Consider the following 18,836-nt stretch of genomic DNA (forward strand, 5'->3'; position numbering starts at 1 on the left):
GCTGAACTGAGGGGGTTTGAGAATCAGGGATCTCGCGGCCCTGCGTTTGGGGAGGTACATGTGGCCAGCGCCCTCTCAGCAAGACTTACTGTCCCAAAGCTTAAAGCAAGATAATGCAATGCTCTAGCTAATATTTTTGGCTGCACATCAAGTGCTGCTCGAGCATAAGAGAACACACTGTAATGCGCAGGCAGTGAGAGACAATGGCAGGATTTCGCTAGAGGACAAGGCGTATGCTGATCATCTGTGGGTAGCCACTGGCTTACAAGCAGTGTTTAGACACGTCCAGGAGGAAGGAAGGCAACCGCTTGGCCTCAATCCCAACATTAGAATCTACAGGTGACCATCCTCTGCCATGTTCGGGAAGGCAAGCCTGATAAATGATTGATTATGGGGGACCTTCTGACACGCAATTCGACACAGGTACACTGCAGGACAGAAGTTTGGCCAGCACTACGATGACTCGGTGTTGTTGGGCGATGGACAGGAAACGGTGTACACTGTCCTCATCTACTTGTCTGGCATGGACAGCCGTGCCCTTGTAGGAGGGGAGACTGTATTCTATGGTGCGAGCACCCTCTCATATATCCTTCCAAAAAAGTTTAGATGCTGCCTTTCTATGAGTACGCTTCACAAGCTGAAACAAGGTGTACTCGGGATGTGCTTGTGCCTGATAAAGTGACAGCGACATAATGTCTCCAATGCTTGCAGGAAAGCGAAGCAAAGTGGTGGCATCTGTTGTGCCCAAGACTGGCATGGCACTCCTGCACAGACATGGGGATGACTGCCTCTTGCATGAGGGCAAAGCAGTGAAGTCTGGCATCAAGTATCTGCTTAGAAGCGATGTGGTCTTTGGATTCACATAGTGCCAGTGATCCGATGCCGCCATGGAAAGCAGGAGCTAAAACATCCCTTGTGATAGACATTGCTCTAGGGCACCCGCAGTGATTGAGAGGTCAAGCACATTGAGATTGTCATGAAGTAGAGTTCTATAAAAGCTGCCAGCCACAGTGTGATCATGACTCATGAGCAATGATTTGATGAAGGGAATACTGCAGAGGCAGACTCAGCCTAGCCAGCTGGCCTGAGAGGCATAAGAGGCTTGAGAGGCTCGCCCAGGTATTTGTACTATCATTTGTAGAGCACCTTTGTGATCGGTATCTGTTCAGCAAGTTGCCAGTGCCACGTGGCGCTTAGAGCATGCTCTGAGGAGTGAGTCACCATGACGGTTGTAGAGATATTCAATGTAACATGCCTGCCAAAGATGCAGTACTGTAAAGAGCATGCTTTGGGGATTCGTGGAGTTTAAATCGAAGTGGAGGTCTCTGCAGAGGCATGCAAAGTCCAGATTGGGATAGCTTCCCCATTGGAGGAAGCTGTCAAAATTCACGAATTGCAAACGGCAAACCACATTTAGGATTTGCCCTGCCTTCATAATCTCGATTCCCCGACTATGTTAGCTTGTAGCAGAACTTTGTAGTTCTTCAGAGAAACGTATCGTGCATACGATTGCAGGCTCTGTTAGGAAGTCGAATTTCTCGTCGAACTCACCGTATGCTCGACCTCTCTTTGCCCTCACCTTGCTCCGGATGTGTGCTTAACATATTGTAATACGGTGGAGGGGATCATTCCTGTGTTAAGACACTACTCCACAGCCATGAAAGGAACTCCTGAAGTGACTGATCTGCTGGGGGGGATCGCAGATAGGCGAGAGCTGTGCACAGTAAGCATGGCAGGTGGTTCAGAGAAAAATCTCAAGGCTGTTCCGGGGAATCACACAGATGTTGACCCAGCTACAAAAGACTTTGTCTTCCAGCAGGTTAGAAGGTCCATCAAGCAGTGCTGCACCAAAAATTTTCTGAATCTCATGTGCCTTCAGTCTCCAGTCTGACATCAATGAGTTTCCATCTTACAGACTATGTACCGTATCAAGGATCCCGAAAGGTCAGTGGACTTCTACACCCGCGTCATTGGCATGCGGTGAGTAAAGGTTGCCTTTGCTTTGATCGAGCTATGCATGAACAGCTGCTCTCAAGAAGGATGCCAGTGCAAATTGTGCTGCTCACAGGTTGCTCACGAAGCTGGACTTTCCTGAGATGAAGTTTTCCCTCTACTTCCTGGGATTTCATTCTGCTGATGCAACCCCTGAGGACCCTGCTGACAGGGTGAGGATTGACTCTCAACCAGCTCTTTGGCTTCTTCGACAGATACTTGCTGGGAAAATATATCTGTGGCCAAATATCCCAGTTCCAAATATACAGGCATTGCTTCTGCAGGAATCGTTTTTGTAAAATTTCTGCAATCTGAAAGCACCATGTTTGGTCCAGGTGGAGTGGATGTTCTCTCAGCCTGCAACTTTGGAGCTGACCCACAACTGGGGGACAGAGAGCGACGATAACTTCAAGGGGTTCCACAGTGGCAACGATGAACCAAAGGGATATGGTGGGCTGCTCCATCTTTGATGATCCTGTGATTGCCAATTCGGTCGAACCTCCGTCCAAAATTGTCCATTCATGCAGTGCATGGCTTTTCTTCTGTTCGATTTCACATGTCCTTCAATAGCCAGGAGATGTTTATGCGTTGTTAATAGCACCAGCCAAGATCACAGAGATCAGCATGAGCTGGTGCGCTTGCAGGTCACATCGGCCTCGCAGTGCCGGATGTTGAGGCGGCATGCAAGCGCTTTGAGGAGTTGGGAGTGGCTTTTGTGAAGAAGCCCAACGACGGCAAGATGAAGCACATTGCCTTCATCAAGGATCCCGATGGTTACTGGATCGAGATCCTCAACCCCAAGAATTCCAGGCAGTTTGCCTAGACACTGGTCCTTGAATTCACTCAAGGAGTGCCTCATTGGTGATCTAAAAATACACTGGACAGATGCCATATGAAAACCTGTTCCTGGTGTCCGTACAGACAGTTGCCGGGTTTAGCTAGGGGCAGAAAAAATATTAGAAAGATATTTTGGTAGCTGACAGCAGGGTAATTCAACTGGCAGGTGTAGCAGTGTAGGTGACGCCAATGCATTTGGCAGCAGTCAGGTTTCTGCAGGCATGACAGTTGCAACCACTGACAGCCTGTCACTGAGCGGCAGTGACTTTCTCTCGGGATGCAGAGTTATTGTTGACTGACACCAGCCTAGCCTACCATGAATTTGATGTTGATCCTTGAGTGCCTATTAGTCATCTTGTCATTACATCCGGTATGAGGTCTCCACATCGCAAGAGGTTGCATGCATGCAGCGCGCCGCGCGCTAGTGCCGCACTCACCATCATGATGCCGCTAGCGGCTAGCGGCATCCGATGAGTCATGATGGTGATCCGATAATGAGTCATGACATTGATGCAAGCAACATTTCATGCAAAAAGCTTGCAATGCTGTTTTTACAGTATTGCATTGTATAGATGAGATGCAAAATCCATCAAACACCTCAACGTAAAATTTGGAAGCTTCCCCTTTAGGGAAGTCATTTTGAAGCTGAGGGATACGCCTGCTTGCCTCTGAATCTGAATCATGTTCATGTAAACTCCTGGCGCGAGAAGCTCGAAGCGTCCAATCCTCCGCCTCTAAATTCGAGTGTAGATTTTGTGGATCAGTTGTTACGTTTGTAAAATTATCCGATAAAGAACAGACGAGATGCGGGTCATCCCAGTGCCAATGCTTTCGGACAACTACTCATACCTGTGAGATCATCTCTCGATAATTTACCATCGGCTTTCTGAACGATTTTTTTAAGTTATAATTTGTGAATGCCTGCATCACAGGTTGGTGGACAGGAATGGAGTCACAGCTGCTGTGGATCCTGTTGAGCCTAGTAAAGTCATTGAGGCTGCCAAGAAGGAGGGACTGCAGATCTCAAGTGTGCTGACAACGCATCACCATTGGTGCGATCTTTGAAGACCTCAATTGCCCCGTGATTTCAGAACTTTTGCATGTAATGTCGACTTCCATAGTAAGTGCACTTACCATTCAAGCGCCTACTTGCTGTGAATTCACAGGGATCATGCTGGTGGTAATGAGGAGATAGCAAAGCTCATTCCTGGCATAGAGATCATAGGGGGAGAGCACGACAATGTCAGCGCTGCTACAAGACAGGTTGCAAACAATGAGGACATTACAGTGGGCGACATCTGCATCAGATGCCTCGAAACACCATTGTACGTGCCCCTTCCTGTGGCACAGCTTTGGACAGACATGACTACCGGAATCTCTTTGAGCATGGCGTGATGGTTCTGACAATATGCTTCCTGTTCCGCAGCCATACCTTGGGGCACATCTGCTACCTGTGCAGTGAAGAGGGTACCTCAGAGCGCAACATTTTCACCGGCGACACTCTCTTCATTGGGGGTTGTGGAAGGTATGGCTCTACATCATGCATCATCTGACTTGGATTGTGTATTACCATCATCATGCCTGCCATGGGAATCTGGTGAGATGCACGAGAGCTGGAACTGAGAGCTGCAGCTGCTGGTGTGACAGGTGCTTTGCTGGGACACCTGAGCAGATGTATCAGTCCCTGATACAGACGCTGTCAAAATTGCCTTCTGACATCAAGGTAAATGTCATACCTTTCTGCATCTTTTCACTTGTGCATGTATGGAGGTACAATGTCGTCCATACATGACCTGGAATTTTCTGCGCAGGTGTGGTGTGGCCATGAGTACACAGTGAAGAATCTGGAGTTTGCTGCAGCTGCAGGTAATTCTGCTTGGTGTTCTGCTCAGAGCTTCGTAATCATGTGATCACCATTCCTGATGCTATTCAGAGTTCCATGTGCGTCACACAGACAAGGACAACAAGGCTGTGGCAGACAAGCTTGAGTGGGCAAAGGCTCAGCGCGCAAAAGGGCTCCCAACAATTCCCTCTACAATAGGGGTATGCCTCTCTGCACCAAAGAAGATTTGCCTCTATTTACACCTCTACAGGAAGCGGCAGATTTCCCCACCAATCTGTATGGTGATCTTGGTGTCAGGGGGAGCTCAGCTACAATCCCTTTTTGAGGTGTTCAGAGCCGGCCATTGCACAATGGTGTGATTTGCCGGGTGCACCGCCAAAGCGAGTGCTTGCCAAGCTTCGCAGCAAAAAGGACTCCTATGGCCTCGGAGCAGCTGCCACCACTCGCGTTTTGTCATTGCTGGCATATTTCCCTCCTGCGCTGCGGCATCTTGGCATCAATCGATGACCTGACTCGGACTTATGCTGAGGATGCAAATCGTCAGGCTAGCAATTTCCAAGGTTTCAATGCTGCCATATTGCTGTCTTAATGCTGAAGAGAACTTCAACATGGTTGATATTCTGCGTTAGGATGTTCTGCATAAATGGTCTGTTGTGGCAAGCATTTAGTATGCAACAAAGGTTCTTCCTTTTTGATTACAAGGATTGCTGCGACGCTGCAGAGCGCCTATGCATGCACCTTTCAGATTGGCAAGCATCTATTGTGCTGACCTGGGGTCTCAATTGTGGTCGCAGGAGGAGCTGGGATTTAATCCTTTCCTGCGCATCTCTCAGCCGCAGATTGTGGCATACTCTGGGGGAAGCTCAGACCCTGTTGAGGTCCTCGCAGCACTACGCCGCAAGAAGGACAAATTTTGAGCCCACAAGACAAGGCCATTCGCAGGTCTAGATCCGATCTTCACTGAGGCATTCAGTGACTCTACTCCAAAGTTTCTCTAAGCCTTGCAAATTGGGATCACTTCGCAGTCTGTAAGTCAAAAACATACCTAGCGTTGATGCCTGGCAAGTTAATGCTGTCGCTTCAGTGTATACAGCTGTCATCAATACTTACTGCATGCCTCTAGCATTATCATCATCATCATGCCACATGGATGATCCACTGGAGATGGTGTGACCATTGATGATTGTAGAGTGTGCTGATTGGTGCTAGCAGCGCCGTTCAGCCATCTGAATATTGAGATGGTGACCAGGTCAGGTGGCAAATATGTCTTTTCTGGTAGATGATCTGTCAGGCTGTCATGCATGCCACACAAACCCATTGGGAAGGATGGTTTCAGGGAAGGGTGCTTTGTTTCTGCTTTGAACACCTTGGATTACTGCTTCCGGAACCCTAATTCTCGGACTGCCCACATCACGACAGCCTCGATCTTGGACGTGCGAAGATCGTAATATGCGTCCTTTTGGCCTGGAAAGCTTTGACCTGTAGGAGCATGATTCAATGGGGGCGTGTACATCCAGACCTCAGGTTGTGCTTACGGAAAGAGGTCGTGACTTAGTTGCAAGCTCCTTGGACCGAGACAATGAGGGCTACGATGACTTTCCTGCTATCGCACCAGTGAGAGTATTCCGAGATGATCAGGTAAAACAGCATATAGAATGTCAGTACCTACCTGCCGGTTGAGAGTTGTGACTGGGAGACCCACGATGAGATCTTGCTTCGGATGATCTGCAGGAAGCGGGAGTAGCTATTACAACCTCACCCAGCGGCACACTGCTTTTTGGAGTTGAAGATGACCTTGAAAAGGCCAAGGCAGCTTCGCTCCTACTTCAGAATTCCCTGAAAGGCCATGAAGCTGAGAAAGAATTGGAGAATTTGGCCCTGCTGCAAAGCATGGGGATAGAGGTATCTCTCATCGTCGCCTCCATTCCAATCGCTTCAAACTTTCTAAATAAGCAAAGTATTCAGTGCTAATCAATTGAGCTGCTTCTGTCAGGTCCGCTACTCCTCATCAACGCCCTTCATTGGCAAGCTCACCCTGAAATTCCTGGAGGTGACCAACACGAAACATGGTGAGACTTTCCCCCTTGTACCCCTACAATCTTCCTTCGTCAATTCCAGTAAAGCTCACACCTGTGGCGCATTGAGGCAGCGGACTCATCTTGCACTGATTGCACCGCAGCCGAGCACACCTATGTCAAGGTGCGGTGTGAGGGGGATCGCGGGCGGCCCATCTACGCCACTGCCAAGAAGGAGGGGCAGGAGGACGCGGCTGTCTTTGAGGACGCGGTCTTCATCTTCATCATTCTGCACAGCAACGCGCACTTGCTGATTAAAGTGCGAGACACCAAGGAGAACGGGTTCTATGGCCAGGTGGGTTCCCCTCTGCTCCATCTGTCCTAAGACTTGACCTCATCTGTGAGTTCCTTCAGTCGTGCTTTTTTGCAGAGAGTTGGCCAAGGAAGAAAAGAGCTGTGCTGACAGCGCAGCTGAAGTCTTGAGGCTGTGATGCATTCCACAGGTCAAAGTGCCCATCAAAGATTTGGAGGAGGGCACACATGTCCGGTCCTTCTCCCTTCTTGCTCCCAGAGACAGCGCCATGACAGTTGCATCGATCACGGTAGGCCTCCTCACAGCCCTTGAAGGATTCATGTGCATGACACATTCTCTGTGCGGTTGCTCTGTGAATTGAAGTCACAATATAAGACAAGATCGCTGTGTAGGCGTCTGTCACCTACGAGTACTTGAGGGGCACCAAGGATGAGGGGTCATACAATGGACCCTCTCGGGTGCTCATCAACAAGCGGCGAATGAGAGACTTCAAGGTATGCATTCTGTGAAGCCAGAATTCTCTTTGTCAAAAGCATGGGCGTGTGCTCAGCTACTGAAGAGGATTGGTTGCTGCAGGAGGGGGGGCCCAAGTCTGCCTTTGAGTACATCAGCCAGCAGAACCACTGGATGCTGTCCCATGACAACGTTTGGAACCCACTGTCAGCAGCGGCTCCTGAAGGTGTGCTGGCAATCTTGCAAGACGCTCTCATGGCGATCCTAAAATGAGCACCTCTAGCTTATATGTACCTGTATAAACATTTATGATTACCTGCCTGACTTGTGGTACTGGATCTCAAGTCCCTTCACTGCTTCCATCATAGATATTGAGGAGTGGTTACCCTGAGGCCCCATATGTTGTAGCAGGCCAGCAGATTGCTGCTATGAGCACCAATAGCACAGCAAGGTCACTGGGGTCACTGACCATGCTGCAAAACTGTCAACAGGGGCAAGGTTGATGGGAGTTGTAATGGTCAACTTCGACGGATGAGATGGTGGTTGCAGGGAGCGGGAATGATGATGACGAGGACCTGTCATCGCCTGTGGCGCGGCGGGGCCCGTCCAGCATGAGCTTCCTGCAGACGCAGAGCGGCAACATGCAGGGCGTGGGAAAGCAGGCTCTATATCGGCGCGCTGTGTCCTCGGCCAAGCGCGAAGACGGCAACGCCGCCATCAACACCCTGACCGAGACCACCCTGCTGGACGCCCTCGCGGCCAAGGTGGGACTGCTTTCATTGGACGGCTCAACTGTTGGGCACATCCCGGGCACTCAAAACGCCATCTTGTGCATGTGCATAAGATGGACTGGGCACATCCCTGTCATCGCACCTTGATAGCGCAGCGAGAGAGAAAGTTGGTCATGTGTGTCTGGAAATGCAGTCCAAAGATACTTCCAAGGAGCCAGCAGGAATGTGATTTGACTCTGTAGGAGCTAGCAGAGTCCCTCACAGGCAAGAGGAGGACCTCTCTGATGCCTGTAATTGCACCGGCTGCATGCTTGGTAAAAGATTGAGCGTGTTATTTTCTAATGGAGCGCAGGAGAATGAGAGGGGGGATGTGAGGGAGCTGAAGCAGGAGCTGTTGGCGCTCATGCTGGCCATGCACCAGCGCATACAGAGCCTGGAGACACTGCAGGACCAGCAGAACTCGGCCATCCAGGTACATCAGTGGCCAGCATGGCCTGGGCCGGAGTATCTCCCAGCAAAGGGGATCTGCTTTGTCATTGAAAAGATGCATGAGCACGGATGTTGGCGCTGCGAGGCATTGCCGGATGGTCTTTGACTCTGGTGTGTGTGATGCTCATGCAGGACTTGATGAAGGGCCTGGCAGCCTCGACAGGCCAGGAAGCCGGCCCTGAAATAGACAGGCAGCCCTTCATCAGCGGCACTTTCGAGTATGGAATGGGCCGGCCGGCAGCAAAGCGGAAGGTGTGCTTCTCAGCTCCTGGCCTGCTTTTCCTCAGAGACACCACAGTCTTTCTTATTACTTGATGCAGAGACACCGCTCGGACTCCGCTCAAAACTATGTGCTTTGATGCAGATATACTTGTTTGCCAACAAAGCGCAAGATCAGGAAGCGCTCACAGCCGCCACGGTGCAGTTCATGGGAGTGTTCAAGTCGGACAAGCGGGTAAGCTATTGCTCTGATGCAAATCACATCACTCTGATGCATGCAGTTTTCCCTCACGACATGGGCTGACCAGTAAGACAATCCCCGTAAATGCAGGGAAAGCTGAACAGTGTGCCGGTGCCGCTCAAGATAGCAAACACGCCTGGGCACTACTCGATCGTGGGTCTGCTCCCAGAAGACCACACCTTCAGCAAGGGGTCCCTCTTCATCCTTGCTCCAGGCACCAAGTGTGTCATCTTCGACCTTGATGGTAAGCATTGCTGGCATACCTGCCGAACAAGGGCACCCTATTTCCTTGCAATGCAGGAACAGGAAGACACATGGACACCGCTGCCCATGAAAATGGTAGATGCATAGATGCCAATATTCTGCATGCATCTTTCTCTGTCCGCACAAACTCAGGTAGTATGATCGTCTGGTTGCGATCTATAGATTGATGGATTTCTTGCACAGGGACGATCACTGTGGGAGATTATGAGGTGGTGACTGTCTTTGCTCTGGACAGCATGGCAGCAGGCACCTCTGCTGCAAACGCACTCAGCCACAAGTATGACGTGAAGGCGCGCATGCATGCACTCCACGCTGTGCGAGCCTGGGCAGCAAAGGGGTACCAACCCATCTACTTGTCAGGGCGCCAGGGGTGAGGACCTCGCTAGTGTAGCACCAATTCTGCTCCCTCTGCTCATTAGCAAACTTGGGATAATATCTTGAAAAAGGACGGCTCCCAACTTCCTTTCTGCATACAAGCAATATGGCAAGACCTGTTAAAAGCGGAGCTGTGATGAAGAATGATGATGTGCAATGCAGGTCATACTACAACTTGACGCTGGAGTGGCTGATCAGACACAACTACCCCCCAGGGCCCATTCACCTGACGAGGACACACATGCCCACTCTTCCAGTCTACTACAGCGTGGGCAACTTCAAGGTGAGACACTCTCCCTTTGTACACTTGATCCTCATGGATTGGAGACAGAGTGAATCACTACTCTGTGCGTCTTGCAGCCTGCACAATAGTCACTCCTGCTGCTGTGTGCAGGTGGCCTACATGGAGTCGCTGAAGGCCAAGGGGCTGGAGCTCTTCGCTGCCTATGGCAACACAGGCACAGACGCCAGAGCCTATGCTGCTGCAGGCATCCCAAAGGTGCTGCACTGCATTTCCCCAGTGACACAGCATTACGGTATGCCTGTATGCCGCAATAGTCAGCACTTGATTTGGATGCAGTGAATTTGCAGGGTGCTGATGTGTGCACATGTCAAACTGATAATCTTGCATTGTTCGGCCCAGGAGCGCACTTTCATGGTGGGGCCGCATGGCGGCAAGTGGGACACTGTCAAAGTGGACAACTTCACAGGTGGGTTCTGTTCACGAGCTTTTTGTTACCCTAAGCTGGCATTCCCTTTGCAGCCTGTCAGCCTCCTGCTTGTACTTGTGCTTGCAGACCACATTCCGGACATCTTCAAGTTCCCAGACGCGGAGGTGCCCATCCCATACACAGAGCTGCTCATCACCGCCGTTCCAGGCTACAAGAAGGTGGCCAAAGGTATGCTTCACCATTGTGAAACTATCCTCCTACGATCCTGCCATCATGGCACAGTGCTTTGGAAGCCTTTCACACTTGGGATTGGGAGGGACTGGCTGGCCATTACTACAAAATGCTACAAAACACTACAAAGAATTCAGTGCCCCCCCAAGAAAATTTAAGGCATTAAGGCAGGGCCATAGGCCAGCATCCTTTTATTTGAAAGACTTCTGGCTTTCACTTGACTCTTCTACATTTGCATGTCCAGCTGAAAGCTTTGCACCTGAATTCTCTGGAGAGGTCTGCTTTGGTCACCAGTCTGCATGGAACAGGGTTTGAACCTACGGCGCTCGTAATCAGGACAGGCTCTGAATTATGAAAATATCTGTCCAACAGGTGAGAGGAAGGGACGCACGTCAAAGAATTTCCAGGAGAGCCTGTCCACGCTGTCAACAGCCACCACAGACTCAGTGGAGGATCCGGACGCCACTCTGAGCGTCAGCGACTCAGCAGACGTCGAGGAAGATGACAACGATGACTCAGATGCTGACGAGGCCACCTCAGGCCCTCCTACAAGTAATGCTCCTCCTGGGAACGTGCACTTGCATGCCTGGCACCGCTCCACTGCGTGGAGCAGTAAATAGTTGGCAGCTGTAAATGTGAAATTTTGTTGCTTGCAAATCCATCTTTTGCACCCTCACCTGGCCCTTGCTTCACGCTGAGAATTTATGTCTGCTATAGAGATGATAGGCCAGAAGTCAAGCTTGTGACTTTGTTTTCTGTAGGCGCAAATGGACGCATCCTGCCAGCTATGGAGAATGGGAGAGGGTTTTCTGCACAGATACAGGACAGCTCTGGCCAACAGTGATTGAAACGTCAAAAGGTCATAGAATGAAGAGGAACAAGAGTCGCCCTAGCTATGGGTCACCAATTAGTGGCCATTTCAACCCAACCCATATTGAACATATTTTTTGAATAGGGCAGAGCCAGCAAGTGAAAGATGGGAATTGAGCTCAACAGCAGTTGAAGGGCATTTTTTGTGAAAACAAGCACTGGCGGATGAAGTCAATCAACAGTCTTGCAATTGCCTTGTGTGTGCGTGTGAGTAAATTTAGGGGCAGCTAAGGGTGCCAGCAAGTTCAAGTTGTTGTTCGGGACCAAGTGAGAATGAGATTTAGGTGTGATGGTGTAGCATACTGATTGAGCTCCGCACCGGCATAGGCGCATATGCATGCATGCGATTGAAATGACTTTATCCTGCTTAGGGCCATGACTTATTTACTCACTTACGGACATTGCATACTGAAGTTGCTCAATCTTTTCAATTAGCGCATGTCAGCGCCGTCTTCATGTTAATCATTTAAAGATGTGCTGAGGAACAGCATGGCGATCATGATATAGGTCCTATATCATGATCATGGCCTCCTGCAGAGCCTGCAGCTCCTGCGGCAGGAGTGGACCCTGGTGTATGCATGTTTCAAGCATATCATGTCACAGTGCAGTCAATACCAGCGTGCGCTTAGGAGCAGCCTGCGCAGGATGAGGCCATGCAGTGCATGCAGGAACTTGAGTGCTGCCCTATCATACTTTCGCAATCCCACATGCTTTGATGAAGGATGCATATGGCTCACCCTTAGTATCACTCCCGTCACGGGAATTCCATATTGCAATTGGGACTAGCTATCACCCTGCGACAAATCGGCACAGTGCATGACGCCGGCCGGCCGTGGCGCCGCGGTGCCAGTGTATTGGTGGAACGAGCTTCCACTACAATAATCTCTGCCTACTGAAGGCAAACACTGCAGATGTGAAAATGATCCGTGGCCCTGCAAGAAAATCAGTGAACAATTTGATGATCCTGCTTCCGTGAAGGAAGGAAGGAAGATTACATCACTCCCAGCCGCCTAGGGCTGATTTGATGAACTGGCAGCATCCAAATAATCAAAACAATCCATCACAAAATGTGCAACACCAACGATGTCCAACTGCCACATGAATTGCTGCATCGTCACAATGTCTGCACCAAACAGCCCAGGATATCTGTCCCGAACAGATTGCAAGGCAGGGCACTCAAACACAAGGTGGCGCTCATCCCCAATAACCTGCTGGGCACAACGCATGCACAAACGCTGGGGCCGGGGAACCCTGGCCCAGCGGCCCGAGACATTGGGCAGACTATGACAACCCATCCTGAACTTCAACAATATACGCAAGCAACGGGCACTCAAAGGCTGCTGTAAGAGCTGGCAAGGGTGGCGCACACAAGCTGGCCTAGTAAACCATCTGTGATATGTACACAAGGTGGCATTGCTGGACGGGCAGGTCCTAGGGCAAATGTCAATGTCATCCCAAACCTGCATTGCTTGCGCATCGAGCAGCTGCATCACAGCAGCAACTTCTACAGGAACAAGGGTGTCAAACCGAATAACAAACTCATACCCAATCCGGCGCAAGCCCCGCATGAAGGCCCAAGCCCAATTCTTAACATTACGGGTTATGGCATCCCAACAATCATCAAGGGCCACCTGCCTGTGAAAATTATTTGCAGGCAAGGCAGCCAAATTGTTCCAGAACTTGATAATGCGCCGCCACCACACACAATCAAGGGTCTGCTGATTCAACTCCTTAAGCAAGATGGCACCATGCACAGAGGTGGGGACGCCAGCAATGTCTCTCAGAATTTTCAGGTGAGAGGAGGCCAAGGCAGCCCGGCCCCGCCGGCTGTCGCCACCAGGAAGGCTGCGCAGGCCCCACACCTCACAACCGTAGGAGGCAGTCGGCGGCACACATGCATCATATAGGCGCAACAACAGGCCAGCTGACATGCTGCCATGCAACTTCCCATATTGCTGCCTGAGCTGTGCCCACGCACCCCACATGTTCCTGTGAAGCTTGCCAAAGGTGAGATTAATGCCTTGGACACCGTCAAAAAGGGCACCCAGGTACTCAAACTGCTGAACCCAATGTAAAGGCGCACCACCACAAAGCCACTGAAAAGGTCCTGGCAAACTGGAAGAGAACACCACAATCTTTGTTTTGTCAACACTTATGACCATTCCCGTTTGTTCACAAAACTCAGCAGCTGCATCAATCAAGCGTTGCAAATGAGCAGGTGTGGTGGCGAGCAAAGCAAAGTCATCAGCATAGCCTAGATCTGGTACACAACTGCCAGTACGCAACTGCGGGCCAACCCCAGGGCACCTCTGCAGCAAGTGCCTGTGCAAGCCATCTGCAAACAAGCCAAACAGCGTGGGGCTAAGGGGGCAACCCTGCTTCAATCCTGTCTCAGAAGGCAAACTAGGACCCTTCTTGCTCCCAATCTTCATGGCAACCGTAGAATTGGCATACAAAGACTGAATGGCAGAGAGCAGGCGGCCATCAATGCCCAGGCGACGCAAACTCTCCCAGAGCAACACCCGATTCACTCTGTCATAAGCACCCTTCAGATTAAGAAAGCAACAATACAAGGGCTGCTTAGCATGGTTTTGCCGGTCGATAAAATGCTGCAAGGTGAATAGCTGGTGGGCCGTAGACAATTTTGGCCTAAAGCCAGCCTGTGTGGCTGCACGCAATCCAGCCCCCTCTGTGTACTTCAGAACACGAGCATTCAATATGCCAGCATACAAGCGCATGATGGGCTCAGTAACGGCAATGGGTCTATAATTGAGCATGTCAAGCTTGCTGCCTTTCTTGTGCACAGGGGTGATCAGGCTACCATTCACAGAGGGTGGCACTTGCCCAGCCACAAATGCAGAGTTCAACACAGCCACCAAAGCAGGCGCCAGGACATTCTCCGGAGGAGGCATGCCTGGCGCCCGCTCATCTTTTGCATACCGAAACAGCTCAGCTGGTAAACCTTGCACTCCGGTGGCACGACCATTGTGTAAACTTTTGAGCCCAGCAAGCACCTCCCCAAGAGAGATGGGTGCATTGAGAGTATCAACATGGGCGACAGGAGCACTGGGCTGGACAGGGAAAGACAAGTGGGGCAGCTCAGCAATGACTGGCAACTGCAAGTTTGCAACCCGCTCAAGATAGCCAGCCCACAATTGCACTGGCTTGAGCTGCTCAGGTATATCAGACTGCTGAGACTTGAGCCGCTTCCAGAAGGCTCGGGGGTCACTGTGCAAATCATCAAGCAGGCGTCGCAATTGCGCGAGCCGGTGAGCGCGCCGTTTGTGGCGGACGGTGTTGTGGTAGGCACGCTCCAGCGCGCGCACTTCGGCAGGATCGCCCCCGCACCGCGCGCGGGCGCGGACGTCCCGTTTAAGCTGGCGGCACTCCGAATCGAAGAAAGGCGCGTCGGCACGCGCCTTGCGCTGATGGCGCCCGGTGCGGGCCGGCATGCTGTTCGCGGCTGCGGCCTCCCGGATCCCCGCCTCCAGGGTCTGAAAGGCTGCATCAAGTTCCCCAGCCACAGCATGGCCTTTGCAGGCGTCAAGGCTTGCACTTGCAACATTGCGCAAAGCAGCAGCATACGCATTTCTAGCACTGGGCTGCCATTTCACTCGTGACAATGGCGCCCCAATACATGGTACGGGAACACTGGCAGCCACATTCACTTGCAATGTCATCTCAATAGGATGATGATCAGAGTCTTTTCTACCAGTGTTCACAACAAGATGAGAAATCAAGGGGAGCGTATCAGCAGACACGAGAACATGATCAGGTCTAGTTGCCTGAGTATGGGTTCTGGCCTTAAAGGTAGGCACTGCTTCAAGGTCTCCTAGCACTCTGCCAGTGCATATGAGCATGTCAGTTTCCTTGCACAAATCTAACAGGCGCAGCCCATGAGCATTGACACCTTCATCAGTGCAGCCTCGGGTATAGCTCTCATCAGCGTCAGGCAAATTTGACACACGAGCATTGAAGTCTCCTGCCAGGATCACATTGCCCTGAGCACGAGCGGCAACAACTTCTGCACATAAGCCCGTAAATCGACTGGTCAGGTCCACAGTCTGCAATTGCCGGGAACCCGCTGGAGGCACATAGCTGGAGCCAATCAGCAGCGGTGTACAGTCCCCCTCAAACTGCACTTTCACCCATAAGGCACTGTCAGTGTCTGACACCCAGTCTTGTGCGTGGTAATCACGTGATGGCTTGCATTTGCCTCTGGGCAGCCCCAGGCAGGTGACTCAGGTGCTGAGTCATCTTGGAGGAGATCCAATATCTCGCTGCCTAACTCACTCCGTTCATTTGCTCCATGCAACAGCATGCAATATGTTGCTATGCTCCATCTATCGTTTTTGGTAGTCACCAAACGATGTTAGTGTAGCCAAAGCGTTCGCTAGCAAGTTTAGTACAGTCCAAGATGCTGAGACTTACTCGGATATCTCCCATTCTGTTTCGACGTGTATTCTCTAGTGGTACATCTAGATTATGCGCTGCAGATGCCGTTCAGGTAGAAGACGACACATTGAAGCACATCCTTGGTACTCAGCTATCCGACATCAAGGCTGCAGGCACCTTCAAGCAAGAATTTGAAATTACCACGCCACAGGGACCTTCCATCAGTACGTTATCATTCGCATAAATGATGCAACTTTCATCATTGTAATCTCATACATTGATCGTGATGAATCTGGTGTAGGTGTGGATGGCATCGAAGGAGTGGTTGTAAATTTCTGCTCCAACAATTATCTGGGGCTCTCCAATCATCCAAGGCTCATTGATGCCGCTCATAAAGCCTTGGACAGCCATGGTTTTGGCCTCTCTTCCGTTCGCTTCATCTGTGGCACACAGGTCGGGTCCAAGCTTTCAAGGTTCCTGCGCAGAAATTGCTCTTCAATTTGAGGCCTGCTGCACATGGTTGTGCACACCACCTAGTATGCTAATACCTGGGCAATCAATGCTGTTCTGTAATCTCAGCCAAATTTTATGTTGTCCAGGATCTGCACAAGCAGCTTGAGCGGAAGATCAGTGATTTTCATGGGACAGCAGACACGATCCTGTATCCTTCCTGCTTTGATGCCAACGCCGGCTTGTTTGAGAGCATTCTGACTGCTGAAGATGCAGTCTTGAGCGACAAGCTGAACCATGCGTCGATCATCGATGGCATAAGGCTGTGCAAAGCGCGCAGATACAGGTGCACATGCTCTTGCAGCTCTGCCTTTGTGAATTTTGAAGAAGTGAAAAGCGTAATGCTTACTGAAACATTGGATAGTACACAAATCCTGTGGTCAAGGAGCTAATTTTGCTCTTGTTGCAGATATGAGCATTTGGACATGGAGGACTTGGAAGGGAAGCTAACGGAAGCCAGCGATGCGCGCATGCGCCTCATCGCCACGGATGGTGATCCCCCTGACCGCCCGTCGAGTCATGCCAAGCGACATAAACGCCTTTTTTGTTACACTTATTTTGTAATTGGAAACTTACCCTGTGTCAACAGGCCAACTTCTGCATTCCACGGTTCTGTTAGTATCTGCCATGCCATGAAATGACTGTGGCTTAATCAATACCATTTTCCAATGAGAGGGCATTTATGCAGGGGTGTTCTCTATGGATGGCCACATTGCGCCGCTGGCAGAAATCTGTGCGCTGGCGAAGAAACACGACGCTCTGGTGTTTGTGGATGACTGCCACGCGACTGGGTTTCTGGGGCGCACGGGACGCGGCACAGATGAGCACTGCGGCGTGGTCGGCCAAGTGGACATCATCAACTCCACCCTCGGCAAGGCCATGGGAGGTGCCACAGGTAGGAACCCATGCTGCACTTCAGGCATCCTCACATTTACGCAGAGGCCGTGTGGGGAGAGCACAAGGTGTACAAGCACGGCAGACAAAATGTGGATCCTGCCATGTGGTTGGGCGTCTGATTGCTGGACCATACAGTTCATACCAGCTTATCAACCCATAGATAGATTAGAAGCAGCGAGTGAATTTTGATGTGGGTTTGGGAAGAGAAAGCTGTTGCTCCATGACTTGTGAAATGGGGACGTATGCTCCCAGGTGGTTACACGACAGGCCGCAAGGAAGTTGTGGACATTCTGAGGCAGCGTGCGCGCCCCTACCTGTTCAGCAACACACTGGCGCCCCCTGTTGCAGCCGCGTCCATCACAGCATTTGACATGGTGCAGGAGTCCACTGGGCTGCGAGATCAGCTCATGGAGAACACAGACTACTTCCGCACCGCCATGACTCAGGTCCTGTCTTCTTGCGAACATGTCAGCAACCAACGTTTCTGCTGAAGTCATGTGTTGCGAATGAAGATGGCTCTCTGCTATATATTGTAGCGTTGATGACCATGAAACGTCCTGCAAACAGGCTGGCTTCGACATCAAGGAGGGGACACACCCGATCGTGCCCATCATGCTGTTTGACGCGGCGCTCGCTGGAGAGATGGCACAGAAGCTTCTGCAGCGGGGCGTGTACCTGACAGCTTTCAGCTACCCTGTTGTGCCCAAGGGCCAAGCCAGAATCAGGGTAAGCAAACCTGCAACAATCACTTTTGCATACAGTAAATCCATGGAACTTGTCACGAGTGGAAGCTGGGCAGCTGTGAAACCACAATGTGTCAATTTGCTGCGCAGGTGCAGCTGTCAGCTGCGCACACCAAAGAGCATCTGGAAAAGGCAATATCGAGCTTCAAGGAAGTTGGAAAGGAGCTTGGTGTAATTGTTTAGTAAGCCAGGGCCGTGTATGCACTGAAAGTTCAGGCATCTCGTGCCTTCACTGTGACAGGCATCTCATGTTGCTCATTGTACATTAGTCTGTAGAGATTTTGTACATGCGCTGTATGCATTGTGAACCATATTTTGATCAGCGCTTCTTATGGATGACCCTATTTTGTGTTTGTAGACTAGATCAAATAGATCAGTGTCCAGATCCCTCATGGTGTGTCTCTTGTGACAGTAAGTAAACCCTCCAGTACCAGCTTCTTGGACAGACCCATGACACTATCCTTTGAGCCTTCAATTGAGGTGATGAGCGGCTCGACAAGGGGATGTTCTATCATGAGCCCTCCAGCACACCGGAAGACTGCTCCCTCCTTGATCAGGTCCTCGATGACTCTGTCTGGGATTACACTGAAGTGAATTCTTGCTGTGTCAACTGCCTCAAAGACTCTTCCGTTGCTGATATTCGTCACCATCACCGATCCTACTGTACTGCTAAAGGACCTGGAATAGCCTTGGATGAAGCTGCGAGCCTGCGCAAGAATGGGAGTGTTAGCCACAACATCCTGCATC

At 50.8% G+C, this 18,836-nt stretch overlaps 5 protein-coding genes across 5 annotated transcripts; all 5 read left to right on the forward strand.

Annotated features, from left to right (window-relative positions):
- Positions 1 to 1,729: 1,729 nt before the first annotated feature.
- COCSUDRAFT_35198 (glyoxalase I) lies at positions 1,730 to 2,815 on the forward strand (the record flags this gene model as incomplete). The annotated part of the gene is made up of 5 exons (XM_005651193.1): positions 1,730 to 1,819; positions 1,916 to 1,980; positions 2,069 to 2,165; positions 2,328 to 2,442; positions 2,637 to 2,815. The coding sequence occupies 5 exons, from the start codon at positions 1,730 to 1,732 to the stop codon at positions 2,813 to 2,815; spliced, it is 546 nt and encodes a 181-aa protein (XP_005651250.1).
- Positions 2,816 to 3,633: 818 nt separating this feature from the next.
- Positions 3,634 to 5,589, forward strand: COCSUDRAFT_35199 (hydroxyacylglutathione hydrolase; the record flags this gene model as incomplete). The annotated part of the gene is made up of 8 exons (XM_005651194.1): positions 3,634 to 3,680; positions 3,774 to 3,881; positions 3,996 to 4,154; positions 4,256 to 4,354; positions 4,477 to 4,552; positions 4,641 to 4,695; positions 4,784 to 4,872; positions 5,467 to 5,589. The coding sequence occupies 8 exons, from the start codon at positions 3,634 to 3,636 to the stop codon at positions 5,587 to 5,589; spliced, it is 756 nt and encodes a 251-aa protein (XP_005651251.1).
- Positions 5,590 to 7,989: 2,400 nt separating this feature from the next.
- COCSUDRAFT_83581 (hypothetical protein) lies at positions 7,990 to 11,294 on the forward strand (the record flags this gene model as incomplete). The annotated part of the gene is made up of 10 exons (XM_005651509.1): positions 7,990 to 8,217; positions 8,537 to 8,656; positions 8,806 to 8,925; positions 9,038 to 9,127; positions 9,224 to 9,377; positions 10,030 to 10,055; positions 10,167 to 10,271; positions 10,416 to 10,482; positions 10,570 to 10,671; positions 11,107 to 11,294. The coding sequence occupies 10 exons, from the start codon at positions 7,990 to 7,992 to the stop codon at positions 11,292 to 11,294; spliced, it is 1,200 nt and encodes a 399-aa protein (XP_005651566.1).
- Positions 11,295 to 14,934: 3,640 nt separating this feature from the next.
- Positions 14,935 to 15,686, forward strand: COCSUDRAFT_32249 (hypothetical protein). The gene has a single exon (XM_005651195.1). The coding sequence runs from the start codon at positions 14,973 to 14,975 to the stop codon at positions 15,162 to 15,164; it is 192 nt and encodes a 63-aa protein (XP_005651252.1). The 5' UTR covers positions 14,935 to 14,972; the 3' UTR covers positions 15,165 to 15,686.
- A 275-nt stretch (positions 15,687 to 15,961) lies between these two features.
- On the forward strand, positions 15,962 to 18,272 carry COCSUDRAFT_11833 (2-amino-3-ketobutyrate coenzyme A ligase; the record flags this gene model as incomplete). The annotated part of the gene is made up of 8 exons (XM_005651196.1): positions 15,962 to 16,163; positions 16,241 to 16,392; positions 16,539 to 16,735; positions 16,859 to 16,941; positions 17,138 to 17,344; positions 17,599 to 17,792; positions 17,914 to 18,072; positions 18,180 to 18,272. The coding sequence occupies 8 exons, from the start codon at positions 15,962 to 15,964 to the stop codon at positions 18,270 to 18,272; spliced, it is 1,287 nt and encodes a 428-aa protein (XP_005651253.1).
- Positions 18,273 to 18,836: the final 564 nt, after the last annotated feature.

This window comes from Coccomyxa subellipsoidea, assembly GCF_000258705.1.
Source record: "Coccomyxa subellipsoidea C-169, whole genome shotgun sequence".
NCBI lineage: Eukaryota > Viridiplantae > Chlorophyta > Trebouxiophyceae > Coccomyxaceae > Coccomyxa > Coccomyxa subellipsoidea.

Excerpts from the sequence above, each read along its gene's own strand:
- COCSUDRAFT_32249 (XM_005651195.1), top strand. The coding sequence starts at position 14,973 with ATGGCGCCCGGTGCGGGCCGGCATGCTGTTCGCGGCTGCGGCCTCCCG.